At 38.6% G+C, this 12434-nt stretch overlaps 1 protein-coding gene across 8 annotated transcripts in view; it reads right to left on the minus strand.

Moving 5' to 3' along the window:
- The window catches only part of RPAP2 (RNA polymerase II associated protein 2), a 99169-nt gene that overhangs the window by 10099 nt on the left and 76636 nt on the right, over positions 1-12434 (minus strand). Inside the window, exon 12 of one of the 8 annotated variants that reach the window (XM_053892532.1) lies at positions 5610-6104. The exons of the other annotated variants lie outside the window; for them this stretch is intronic. Coding sequence (XP_053748507.1) covers positions 5984-6104 — 121 coding nt within the window. The 3' untranslated portion in view covers positions 5610-5983. Of the gene's footprint in view, positions 1-5609; positions 6105-12434 lie in introns of those variants that run through there. 8 annotated transcript variants of the gene reach the window in all.

Below are 12434 nucleotides of genomic sequence, written 5' to 3' on the forward strand. Positions count from 1 at the left end.
ACAAAAATTTAAATGCATATCCATGAAATAAGAAGGACTAAGGGGGCTCCTGCCTTCTACATGGCAGAGGGAATTTTGTTAAATTGGAGAGACTTCATCTATCTGCTATGACAAAACCCCCTGAGACAGAAGGCTTTACTAATAAAAGCAGAGGAGAAACCTCAGGAAAAGACTGAAAGATCAAGCATATTGTTAAGTATGGAAATAAACCTAAAAGCCTGAATCTATAACATGTTCTTCATTACCCCAGAAAAAGCCACCAAGTTCTTCTCAGAAATGAAAATGAAGTATTTCCACTTGGGGAAAGGAGGCTGTTGAAAGAAGCTTGGAGGTGGGGAATTGCTTTTAAACTAAACTGAATGTTTATATCACCTGAAAAATAAAAAAGATAAAGACAAATAGGATTGTATTTTGGATGAAACCTTAACATTTTTATTTTTAGAACACTAAACAGATGAACTACATCTTATATGGCATTTAATACAAGCTTTTTAAGGAACACTGCTTTTTTCTCAAGGCATTTCCAGCAAATACTCCTGAAGACAGATTATTCTCAAAAGTAATTTTCAATGAAATGTCATTAAATACTCACTTTTTAAAAATCATGCTTACCAAAGATTAAAACCATTACTTTTCATATATATATATGTAAAATATATATAATAATGATATGTAATTATATACTTATGCATGTTCTCGAGATTATATACTTATACAAACAATTATATACTAAAGCATCAGCCTTTGTAAGTTATATTTCTGGAGAGCTTTTGGGGAGAAAATTCTTTTATCCTTAAACAGTCTTACACTTACCACAAAGGTCTTCCAGATGCTTTAACACTGGGCACTGCCACCAGGCACATCAAATATAAATAAAATAACCTTCTGATTTAAATCAATAAGGCTCAAGGAATCGGCGTGGAGCAATTCCACAGTAGTGAGTGTGGAAGGCAAAATGTTATTTTCTGAGAGACAGATTCCTTCCTTGCTTAGCCATCTCATACAGAAAGCACAAGTAAAAGGAAATATTTGTTACTACTATCTAAAGATGGCTGGCACTTTGAGAAGGTGGTAAAATCTCTATATTCCTCAAGGTATAAAGAAGTGGAGACTAGATGACTCTTCCAGTGAAATCCAGAGTTCTACATGGGGAAACCACTTTAGTGTATTCCTTCCCCACCTTTCCTATATTTCTTTACAGCTAGAGAATGCAGTACCAGGTTTTCACATTTTACGAGCTTTGTCTACAGGTATTCCCCAAAGGTAGGAAACAGGACAACCCAAGCTTTCAATGTCAAGCCCAAGCAGGCACTTGGGCAAACTGGCATTTGTGGCCAGCTATTCCTGAGGCATCTTCCTGCAGTGAAGGTGGAAACCAGAAGTTAACTCTGGCTTTTCTCACGTGTATCAAGTTTCTCCTACCCTGCAATAAGACCAAAGTTACTGGGGATTGGATAATGTTAGCTAAAATAAAACCAAGAAGTCAGAGGAGGTAGCTCGGATATGTCAACTCCATACAAACCTAGCTTTTGTGTATATTTAAGAACGGTACTTACATGGCATGTCCAAAACAATTCCTCTGGCTTTCAAAGAGACTAGTATTTGGTTCATATATGAAAAGAAAATCTCAATTACTTCTCAAAGTGCCATTCGTATGTTTTAAAACTTACCCCTCAGCTTAGATGTAAATGGTGACTAGATTTCTCAACCTATGTGCCAATATGAGAACAGGAAATGAAAAGATCAAGAAGCAGCTTCTAGGAGAATTGTTCTATCAAGTGCCAGGGTTATAAAATATTTTAGGAATATTTCTGATACTTCTCTAGCAAACTTGCAGGGCTTAAATTATAATAACTTCATTATGTGTTCAAATACACCTAAATGTTTTGTTTAGAAAAAAAATGTGGGAAGACAGCGATGTAGAAAAGACCCTCAGATCCTCTCCTGTATGACACACTGAATCCACACCTACATGTAGACCAATTCCTCTTAAAGAACTGAGGGTTGACTGAACAGCTCCTGCCCAACCAAGGATTGAGGGACCACCTAGAGAAAGGAGCAATGGAGACATAAACAACAGGAATCTTGCCCTGATGTTGCAAACTGCAGTGGAGAAGGATAGTACTGAGGGACCAGGAGTAGATCTCAGCCCTTACAGCACAGAAAAAAAAAGCCACACTTTAAAAGGGCATCTAGAATATAAAGGAACCAGCTCTCTAGAGCATCAGATAAAGGGCAGGGAGCTGCTAGACTATGCTCCGTGGGTCAGAGGTACTGGCCAGTATCATTGTTTATGTTCCCTCTCTACCTTGATGGCATAGACAGGAGCAGGGTACAGGCACCAGAGTTGGTCTGCTGCTTCACTGAGCCCCAGTCCCCTAGACCACACTAGCCCCACCTGCCCTGCTACAAGGAAAAAAGGCTGTAGACAACAAGGACAACTAGTATATAAAGGAATGAGCCCCAGGGAGTCTGCCAAAGGGCCAGGGAGCTGCTGGAATGCTGTGGCGTCAAAGGTACTAGTGCATGTCATTGTTTATGTCCCCACTGCCCCTTCATAGCATGTACCAAATCAGGGTCTGGGCAACCTAACGCACACCAGCTCTAGTGGTCTCCCCAAGGTAGCCACAGTGCAGTGCACACTGAACCACCCCTAGACAGCACCCACTACAGCTCCAGCTGTCTTGTCAAGGCAACAGGGCCCAAATCATCCTGTACCTGTTTCAACTCTAGATGATTCACCAGGGCAACTACTGCACAGATTGCCCCTGAGACCTCCTAGCCTGCAGCAGCTGTCCTGCCAGGGCCCCTCAAGTGCAGACAGCTCTGAGACCTGGCTGGTGTGTCTTAGCTCCAGCCATCCTGGCAGCATGTTCCTCACATGGAGTGCCTTGGGACCCCTGGCCTATACCTGATTTAGCTCCTGCTGTCCCATCAAGGAGCACCCTGTGACTCCAAGGCCACTTTGGTTCCCGCTGTCCTGGCAGCGTGCCCCCTGTGTGGGGTGCCTTAGGACTACCTTGTTCACGCCTGCTTCAGCTCCTGCCATCCCACCAGGGAACCCTGTGCCCATTCAGTTCCAGCCACCTTGCTAGGGTGCCCTATGCACAGAGCACTGTGGGTCTCCCTCCCATCCACCCTCCAACCCCTGCTGCCCATTTTGACTTCATCTACCCTGCCAGAGTGCTACATGCCTGGAATGCCCAGAGCTCTGAGCCTACACTGGTTACAGCATTAGCCAACCAGCTAAAGTCACAGACAGTCTACACCAGAGATATTCCTATACAATGCCATTATTTCAAGTCTAGGAGAAACAGCTGTTCTGCCTAATTCACAGAAACAGAAAGTCAAACAAAAGGAGGCAGAGGAATATGTTCCAAAAGAAAGAACAAAGCAAAATTTCAGAAAAAGAAATAAATGAAACCAACACCAGCAGTCTACATGATAAAGAGTTCAAAGGAACAGTCATAAAGATGCTCACTGGACTTGAGTGGATAAACTCAGAACTTCAACAAAGATACAGAAAGTATAAAGAACCAATCAAAGTTGAAGAATGCAGCAGCAAATGAAAAATATAATGGAATGAATCAACAGATTAGAGGATGCAGAAGAAAAGCTCACCAATCAGGAAGACAGGGTAATGAAAAGCATCCAAGCTGAACAACAAAATAATAAAAGAATTTTTTAAAATGAGGATAGGTTAAGGGACTTCTAGCACACCATCAAGTGTACTAACATTCACATTATAGGGGGTCCCAGAAAAAGGAGAGAGACATCTAGGTCCAGGAAGCAGAGAAAGCCCCTAGTAGGATGAACCCAAGGGTATCTACACCAAGACAAACTACAATTAAAATGTCAAAGATGAAAGAATCTTAAAAAAAAAAATGCAAGAGAAAGCAATAGTTACATATAAGGAAAACCCCATTAAGCTATGAGCTGAAATTTTGCAGGCCAAAAGTAAGTGGTAGGATATAGTCAAAGCGCTGAAAGGGAAAACCTACAACTGAGAATATTCTACCCAGCAAGGTTATTCAGAATAGGAGAGAGTCTCCCAGGCAGACAAAAGTTAAAGTTCATCACCACTAAGCCAGCCTTACAAGAAATGTTAAAAGGACTTTTTAAGCTAAAAAGAAAAATCATAATTAGAAACTTATGAAAAGAAAAAACTTCTTGAGTAAAGCAAACATACGGTAAAGGTAGCAGATCAATCATTAATAAAACTAGTGTGAACACTGAAAGACAAAAGTGGTGGGGCCACTGTGTGTGTCACTTGGTTGAGCATCTGACTCTTGATCTCAGCTCAGGTATTGATCTCAGGGTCATGGGTTCAAGCCTGACATTAAAAAAAACAAAAAACAAAAAACAAACAAACAAAAAAACCACAGTAGTAAAATCATCAGACATTTCTCCAAAGACAACATCCAGATGGCCAACAGATGAATGCAAAGATGCTCAATAGCATTCATCACCAGGGAAATGCAAATAGCCCCAATGAGGTATCATCTCACACTTGTCCGAATGGCTAAAATTAAAAAAACTCAAGAAACAAGTGTTGGCAAGGATATGGAGAAAAAGAAACCTTGTGTTGTTGGTGGCTTTGCAAACCGGTGCTGCCACTGTGGAAAATAGTATGGAGGTTCCTCAAAAAGGTAAAAATAGAACTACCCTGCAACTCAGTAATGTACTACTGGGTATTTACCCAAAGAATAAGAAAACACTAATTTGAAGAGATATGTGTACCCCAATGTTTATTGCAGCATTACTTACAATAGCCAAATTATGGAAGCAGCCCATGTATCTAGCAATAGATGAATGGATAAAGAAGTACACACACACACCAGAGTATTATTCGCTCATAAGAATGAAATCTTGCTATTTGTAACAACATGGATGGAGCTAGAGAGTATAATACTAAGCAAAATATGCCAGTCACAAAAAGACAAATACCATATGATCTCATTCATATGTGGAATTTAAGAAAACAAATGAATAAGTGGGGGAAAAAGAAAAGAGACAAACCAAAAAACAGACTCTTAACTACAGACAACTAAGAGAGAGTTACCAGAGGGCAGGTTGGTGGGGGGAGAGACAGGTGATAGGTGAGCGGGGGTTAACAGTACATTTACAGTGATGAGCACTGAGTAATGTGTGGAATTGTCGAATCACTATTATTATATACCTGAAACTAATATAACACTGTGTATTAACTACACTGGAATTAAAATTTTTTTAAAAAGTAGTAAAACCGATTATATCTAAAAATTAGTAAAGGGACTAATAAAATAAAAACACGTAAAATATGACATTAATATGTAAAACATGAAGAGGAAGAGGAAAAATGTGCTTTCAGAATGTGTTTTAACTTAACCATCAAGTTAACACAGACTGCTATAGAATTAGGATGTTACACATGAACCTCATGGTAACCACAAACCCAAATCCTTTAACAGGTACACAAGAAAAACAAAAAGAAAGGAATCCAAGCCTAACACTAAAGAAAGCCATCAATCACATGGGAAGAGAGCAAAGGAAGAAATGGACAGAGAAGAACTATTAAAAACCCCAGAAAACAAATAACAAAATAGCAATAAGGCCATATACCTACCAATGATTACTTTAAATGTGTATGTCCTAAATGCTCCCATCAAAAGACATAGGGTGACTGGATAAAAAACCAAACCCATCTATTATGCTGCTTATAAGAGACTCACATCTTATCTAAAGACACAGATTGAAAGTAAAGGGATGGAAAAACATATAACCATGCAAATGAAAGTGGAAAAAAAAATGAGGGTAGCAATATACTTTAAAACAAAGACTGTAACAAGAGACAAAGAAGGGCATTACATAGTGATAAAGGGATCGATCCAACAAGTGGATATAACAACTATAAATTGTAAATCCAGGAACACCTAAATACATAAAGCAAATATTAACAGACATAAAGGGACAAAATAACAGAATACAATAATGTTAGAGGACTTCAATTACTTACCATTGATGTAAGGATTCCACTTACATCAATGGATAGATCATCCAGACAGAATGAGCTCCTCCCCGGCTCATACTCTTTCTTTCTCTTTCTCTCCCTCAAGATAAATAAACTTAAAAAAAAAAAAAAAAAAGGTACAACATAGGTATGTTAGAGTCCATGGTATCATAGTAGTGTTGTGTGGTGACAGATAATAGCCATAATTGTGGTGAGGATAGTGTAATGTATGAGTTTTTGAATCACTGTGTTGTACAACTGAAACTGATTTAACACTGCATGTCAACTATACTTCAATAAAAAAATAAATGAAAAGAAAAAAAGTTAAATGATCTAAGAAAACACATTTGATCCTTCCTTAACATAGTGATTTGATCCCTTTACATGAGACTGTAAATAAATTATCTCCATGATCTTCAAGGAGGGGGATTCTACACCTCTGGGTGCAGCATGTTGCAATGGATAACAAACTTTAAGTTCTAGACACTGTTCCTCATATATAAACTAAATGTCTCTTGCAGAATTTTGTTTTATCCTTCATGGAACTTTTTTGGGGGCAAGCTCTTAAAAGTCATTTCTTCATATTCTTGAAAACAGTTCTCAATTAATTCCAAGTCCTTTTAATCCTTCCTCATGAATGCCATCTGACTGCTCCTTATTCAGATTGGTATTTTTCCCTAAACCCCCTTCTAGCTTCTCATTTTCCTAAAATGTACTGCCCCAGAATATATATACTGTCCAAATTCATTACTTCAAAACAACAACATACTTGCCACCTCACAGAAAGATACCACAAAATAAAATCTTTCGTGTCTATGTTATCTTTGAAGTACCATCTCAGAATCTTATTAAATACCCCTCCCCCCTTTTTTTATTTAACTGACTCCCCAGACTCCTCCTTTCCTCTTAACTCCTTATCTGTGCACTATTAATCATTACATGCTAATCACTTATCTAACTTTTTCACTAAAGAACTCTAATCCCTATTACACATTGAAAGGGACTCATGCCTCTGTTCTAGTCCTGAAATGCATAGTAGTGAATATTAAAGAACACCACAATAAACAAAATAAAGCCCAAATGACTACTTCTACTTAAAAAAAAAAAGTAATACACTCCAGTTGGTGCCTACGTGTTTTATGTAGGAAATAACTTTTTTTAAGATGTTTATTTATTTTGAGGGAGAGAGGGCACAAGAGTAGGGGAGGGGCAGAGAGAAAGAGACAGAGAGAGAATCCCAAGCAGGCTCAGCGCTGTCAGTACAGAGCCTGCCGTGGGGCTTGAACTCACCAAATGCAAGATCATGACCTGAGCCTAAATCAAGAGTTGGCCACTTAACTGACTGAGCCACCCGGGTGCCCCAATGTAGGAAATACCTTTAAAATAATCAACAGAAAAGGTGATTGGTCATAAGTAAAAACAAAACATTTTTATGTTTCAATTTATTTCCTTCAAGTGCTTTTAAGTAGGAATAAAAACCTCTAAAAGTGACACTAAAAGTATGGCTTACCACAGTCTCTATGCTGGAGAATATAATTAGAAAAAAAACGACATAATACTTTGCAATGTACAAATCACAAACAAGGAAGGAAGCTTCTCTTTAAAACTTCACTGATTCAAATCTCTATTCTGAAAAGACAGGCAGCCTTATATAGATAGTTCTTTACCATATGGTAAATGGTACAACAACAAAAGCAAAAAGCCAAGTGGCAAACTGCATCTTATTGAAAGGACCTTTATTTAGCTGACAGCTCCACATATGCTACACCTCAGAGAAAGAATGCAAGTCAGGTTAGAACAAGTACCTTCCACTTGTTATTACTGAGCTATCAAACATCTGGTTAAAAGAATTATACACAGTAGCGAGAGGACTCTTAAAGTCTGACAACTGAAACAAGAGAGATATTTTTAAAAAGTGGCATTTAAGAAAAACTCTTATATCCAAGGATTTAGAGCTGTACAAACTTTTTTTAAGGTTTTATTTTTAAGTAGTCTTTACACCCAACGTGGGGCTCTAACTTACAACCCCAAGATCAAGAGTCACATGCTCCACTGATTGAGACAGTCAGGCACCCAAAGAAGTGTACAAATGCTTGATTATGCCTGAGAAGTCCCCTCTAATTGTGTGTCACTGGTATGTATCCTCTCAACAGTGAAAGCTATATAAAGAGTTAAAGCTGTGGTTTAGTGAACAGTAGAGCTAAACAACTGAGGGAACTCTGTTATCCATCTCGTGCAGTGCAATAAAAGTCAGTAATGAACCTGAATTTTTAAATGGCCTTCCCCATCGTGGTACCTACTGCTTTACTCATTGCACTCATTCACACTGGAGAACACATAATGCAGGTCTGGAACACTGGAAATCACGATACAGTCTGGATTATCCTCTCCTGAATAATCTGGGTGAAGTGTGTGAAAATCACATAGGCACTTGCCTGAAGTAATATAGCACAAACATCCTTTAACCTCGCCCTCAAAACTAGGAGAGAATCAACAAGTCTTAGAGTTTCTCACTGAGTCTTTATCATTGATTTCCAAACTCACAGAATCAAAACTGGTAGGCTATAAAATGACCCTGAACAACACTCCTCAAAGTCAACAGTCTTAAGAAAAAGCTTTGAGAATGTCTATGTGAATAAATGTCACCAGAAAGCATGGTTTGGGGTTGGAGGAAGGGACAGGAAGTGAAAAGCCACATACTTTTCTATACCTATCAGATTTGAGAAATTACTGGGTTCACACAGAGTTCTGTTGCAGTAGGGAAACCTGTTCTGCTGATTACCACGCATAGAGGTGATGAACATGCAGAGACTGCTAAAAGATAATGCTGGGCTTAAAAGAAATGTTTAAACTCTCACTGTTATCCTTCAGAAGTTAATGCTGGGAAGCAGAAGGCAAGCAGCATGCACAGGTACTTGGCTTGTCACTTTGCCAGTTACAAGAGAACAGATAACTACAATACTTGACCCTTGGGGGGCTTAGAATAAAATAAAAACATCTTCTGGATGTTTTTATAAACATAAATAAACATACCTCTTCTGGAACAGATGAGGTATCTTTATTAATAATGGCCTGGGTAAGTGTAGACTCTAAAAGATGAAGTTTAACTGCATAGTCTTATTTTATAAGCCTATACCACTCACTTAATTTCCTCAAGTGTGATTTAGTCTCAACCTATTCACCAAGTTTTCTTTTGACAGCTGAAGTACCTGAGGCTTTGGACAGGGAAAGGGGCTTATCCAGGGTCATACTGGTTAAGAATAGTGCTAAAATTGGACACCTTTATCACAAAGGCATCTTGCTTACCAGTCAAGTCTCGTAATTCCTTTCTTCCTGAGTAACAGTTGTTATTTCATCCACATTTTATCTTCTACTAAAAAATGAGTTGGGATTTTTCCCTCCTTTTCTACATGAACAAGTGCTAAATGATAAGGATTAAACCAGAATACCTCTGTCTGTTCACACATACACTCAAAACTGAAACAAAAGAAAGCTGTGACCAGTATGTAACACAGTGGGTCAAAATGTCATCTATTTTCAGAAATTTGAGGGTTCACCCAAACCCAAGGCATTTTGCAGAATGCACCTCTCAGATTTTAAAAAGAAATTTCTGGTATAAACTTTGAAAAGGAATTTTATCTGTATAATTCAGGGCTCCTTAGCATGTAAGTAATTAGGATTTCTTATTTAACATAACTCTTTTTCCACCTTGCTTATTTCTTATTAGGGAGAATGAAGAAGAATATTCAACTCTGTCAATGACTCTGTAAAAACATTTCTGTAATCTGTGGCCCCTGGCTTCCTCCCTGAAGTTAACAAAACACACTTAGGCACAGGGAAAGAACCAAAAAGCCATCCCTGAGGAACAGCTTTTCTTTTCCCATATATCAAAATGGACTGGGTCTTGGGCAGAGGTACTACTTCATGGCACTTTCCTAAACTGCTGGTGATGTTTTTATGTAGACAGGAAACGTGGCTTTACAACTGAAAAGGAATTCAGATACTTTAAAATGGGTGGTGGGTAGGTTTCTAAAGTAGAGCAAATGAATTCATTTCCCTTGAAGAAATGCCAGTTCTTTTCCCCACTTATTCCCTTTGTGGCAAGATCTCAACTCCTGAATCAAACATATGAAACATCAGTGATTTCCAAGTTTGTAAAAGGATTTTTTTTTCTTTATGAAACTAACTGGTTGGTCTTGAACCTTTCTGTGAAGTTGCAGCAAGTGTTAACTCTAAGGTGAGGCCCAAGTGACTTTCTTAAGGTCACACAGTCAGTAAGAGATGAGCAAATAACCCAGAAGAACTCCCACTAGTCCACACTTCTAACCACTATACCACACAAACTCACATGTCTGATTCATTTTAAGAACTGAGTATACCTTATTATTTCAAAGGCCCAGTTGGTATATGCTCTTCAAATAATTTCTGAAATCTGTCATTACAAAATAAAATGTGCTGATGAAAACTGACAAGTCTATTGTTTCTAATTCATCTTTTCTCTATGACAGCCAAAAAGTACCTTCCAACACCATTAACTAATTGAAAACTTCAGAAGAAAGTTAAGAAGTGCCTTGAAGCAAGCAAATCCTAGCAGACATAGCTCAATCAACTGATTCAGCCTAGCCCTAGCACACTAATAATTGCCCTATAATTAACTATAGCGGTTCTCAATTATGTCTGTACAAATTACAATCACTTGGGTAACTTAAAAAATACATATGCCGAGTCCCCATCCCAGACCAATGAATTAAAATCTTTGAATCAGGTATTGATATTTTTAAAGAGCTTCCAATGTGATTCCAATGTACAACTAATATTGAGAACCACTGTAAATTTCTCAACTGTATAAATTTGTGCAATTCTGATTATGTGTTATACTTGTTACTTACACAGTTGGAAGAAACTAAATAGCAAGGGAAATGAGATCTTTGCATAAACAGCTATATAACAAAGTTGAAGCTAATACAGACACAAAGGATGGTCTCATCTATAGGAATTTATACAAGGAAGATGTTTCTACCTCTGGGACGTTAAGGAAGGCTTCTAAGGAGGCAGTGACATCTAAACCGGGCCTTGGAGGCTAGGACAGACAGATCTCAAGAGGAAAGGCATTTTAAACACAGTTCAGAGTGCTAACAAAGATGTTTGTAGGGGGGAAACAGTGGATGCAATTTAAGAACACAGAAGAATAAGTTGTAGAGGCAGTTTGGGACCACTTTAAGAGAGCCTCGAATTTCAAGCAAAATTACATGGTAGGAATTGGGGCATCACTAGGTTTCTGAACAAAGGCCTGCCCTAATCGTGAAATGATTCTTAAAGGTGGAGAAACGATGGACTAGTCAAAAGTAGAGACACATCGCAAGGAAACCTGTTTGGGAAGGCTCTCATTGCAGGAGTCTAGGCAAGTAATGAAAGCCTGATGTAAGTCAGCAGTACTGGGAAAGGAGAAAAACAACTGGGTAAGAGAAGTTACAAAGGCAGGACTGAGCAACTGAGCAGATGGGAAATAAGGGCAAGAGAAGCACCAACTAGTCAGCTTTCAATTCTGGATAATTACAAAGATGGAAATGTCACCAAAAGAAATAGGGGACTTTTCAAAGATGAACTCAAATCTCAGATTTGACACTGTGAATTGCCTGAGGGATATCCAAATGCAGATGTCCAGCAAAAAATAAAGTTTTGTCTGCAACCTAAGAGAAATGTCAGAGCTGAAGATACAACTTTGGGGGAAGAGATACAAGTAATGTTTGACTGGGATGAACAATTTTCTTCCTAAGATAACTCCATTATCCTTTACCAATTATATTTGTGATTTCTCGAACCTTTCACCGGCACTCCTCTGAATCTCTTGCATCCTTAATTCTCCTATTCATGGTAACTATAAGCTGAGATCAATGCTACAGCTGGCTTTCTCCACACCTACAGCAGCATGGCTGACTACCAACAACTGGGGGTAGGAAGTGGCAGGAAGGAGACTGGTAATACTACAAATCCATGATCTCTGGCCACTTCTGAGCACTCAGTGTCACTTGTCGATTTTCTCTGGCCCTGGGATAGGTCCTGTTCCAGATCCTCTTAATGACTACTTTGGTACCACTATTTTCACTCTACTCAACCATCATCTCTTGACTCTGAGAACACAACCTCATATCTTAGTTCATGAAAAATGAAGTTGTCAGGCATGATTAACAGTCTTTCCCTGCTACTTACAAACTTATCTACAGCCACATTATTCTTCACTTATTTTCTTCCATCTATTTAAGCTATTCCATCTGCCTGTGACCATGATCCCATTTCTTTGTGCCTCCTCTGTGACCCTATTCCATGGTATATATCTACCCCTCCATCTCATTCTCAATTTCAGATTATTTTTCTTTCCTGGCTCCTTCTCCACACCCTATTAAACATGCTTTAGTGTCCTTTCAAAACAAATTGTTCAATCTCC

Source organism: Panthera pardus, unplaced genomic scaffold, assembly GCF_024362965.1.
Source record: "Panthera pardus isolate Hobbes unplaced genomic scaffold, ASM2436296v1 HiC_scaffold_11, whole genome shotgun sequence".
NCBI classification, from domain to species: domain Eukaryota; kingdom Metazoa; phylum Chordata; class Mammalia; order Carnivora; family Felidae; genus Panthera; species Panthera pardus.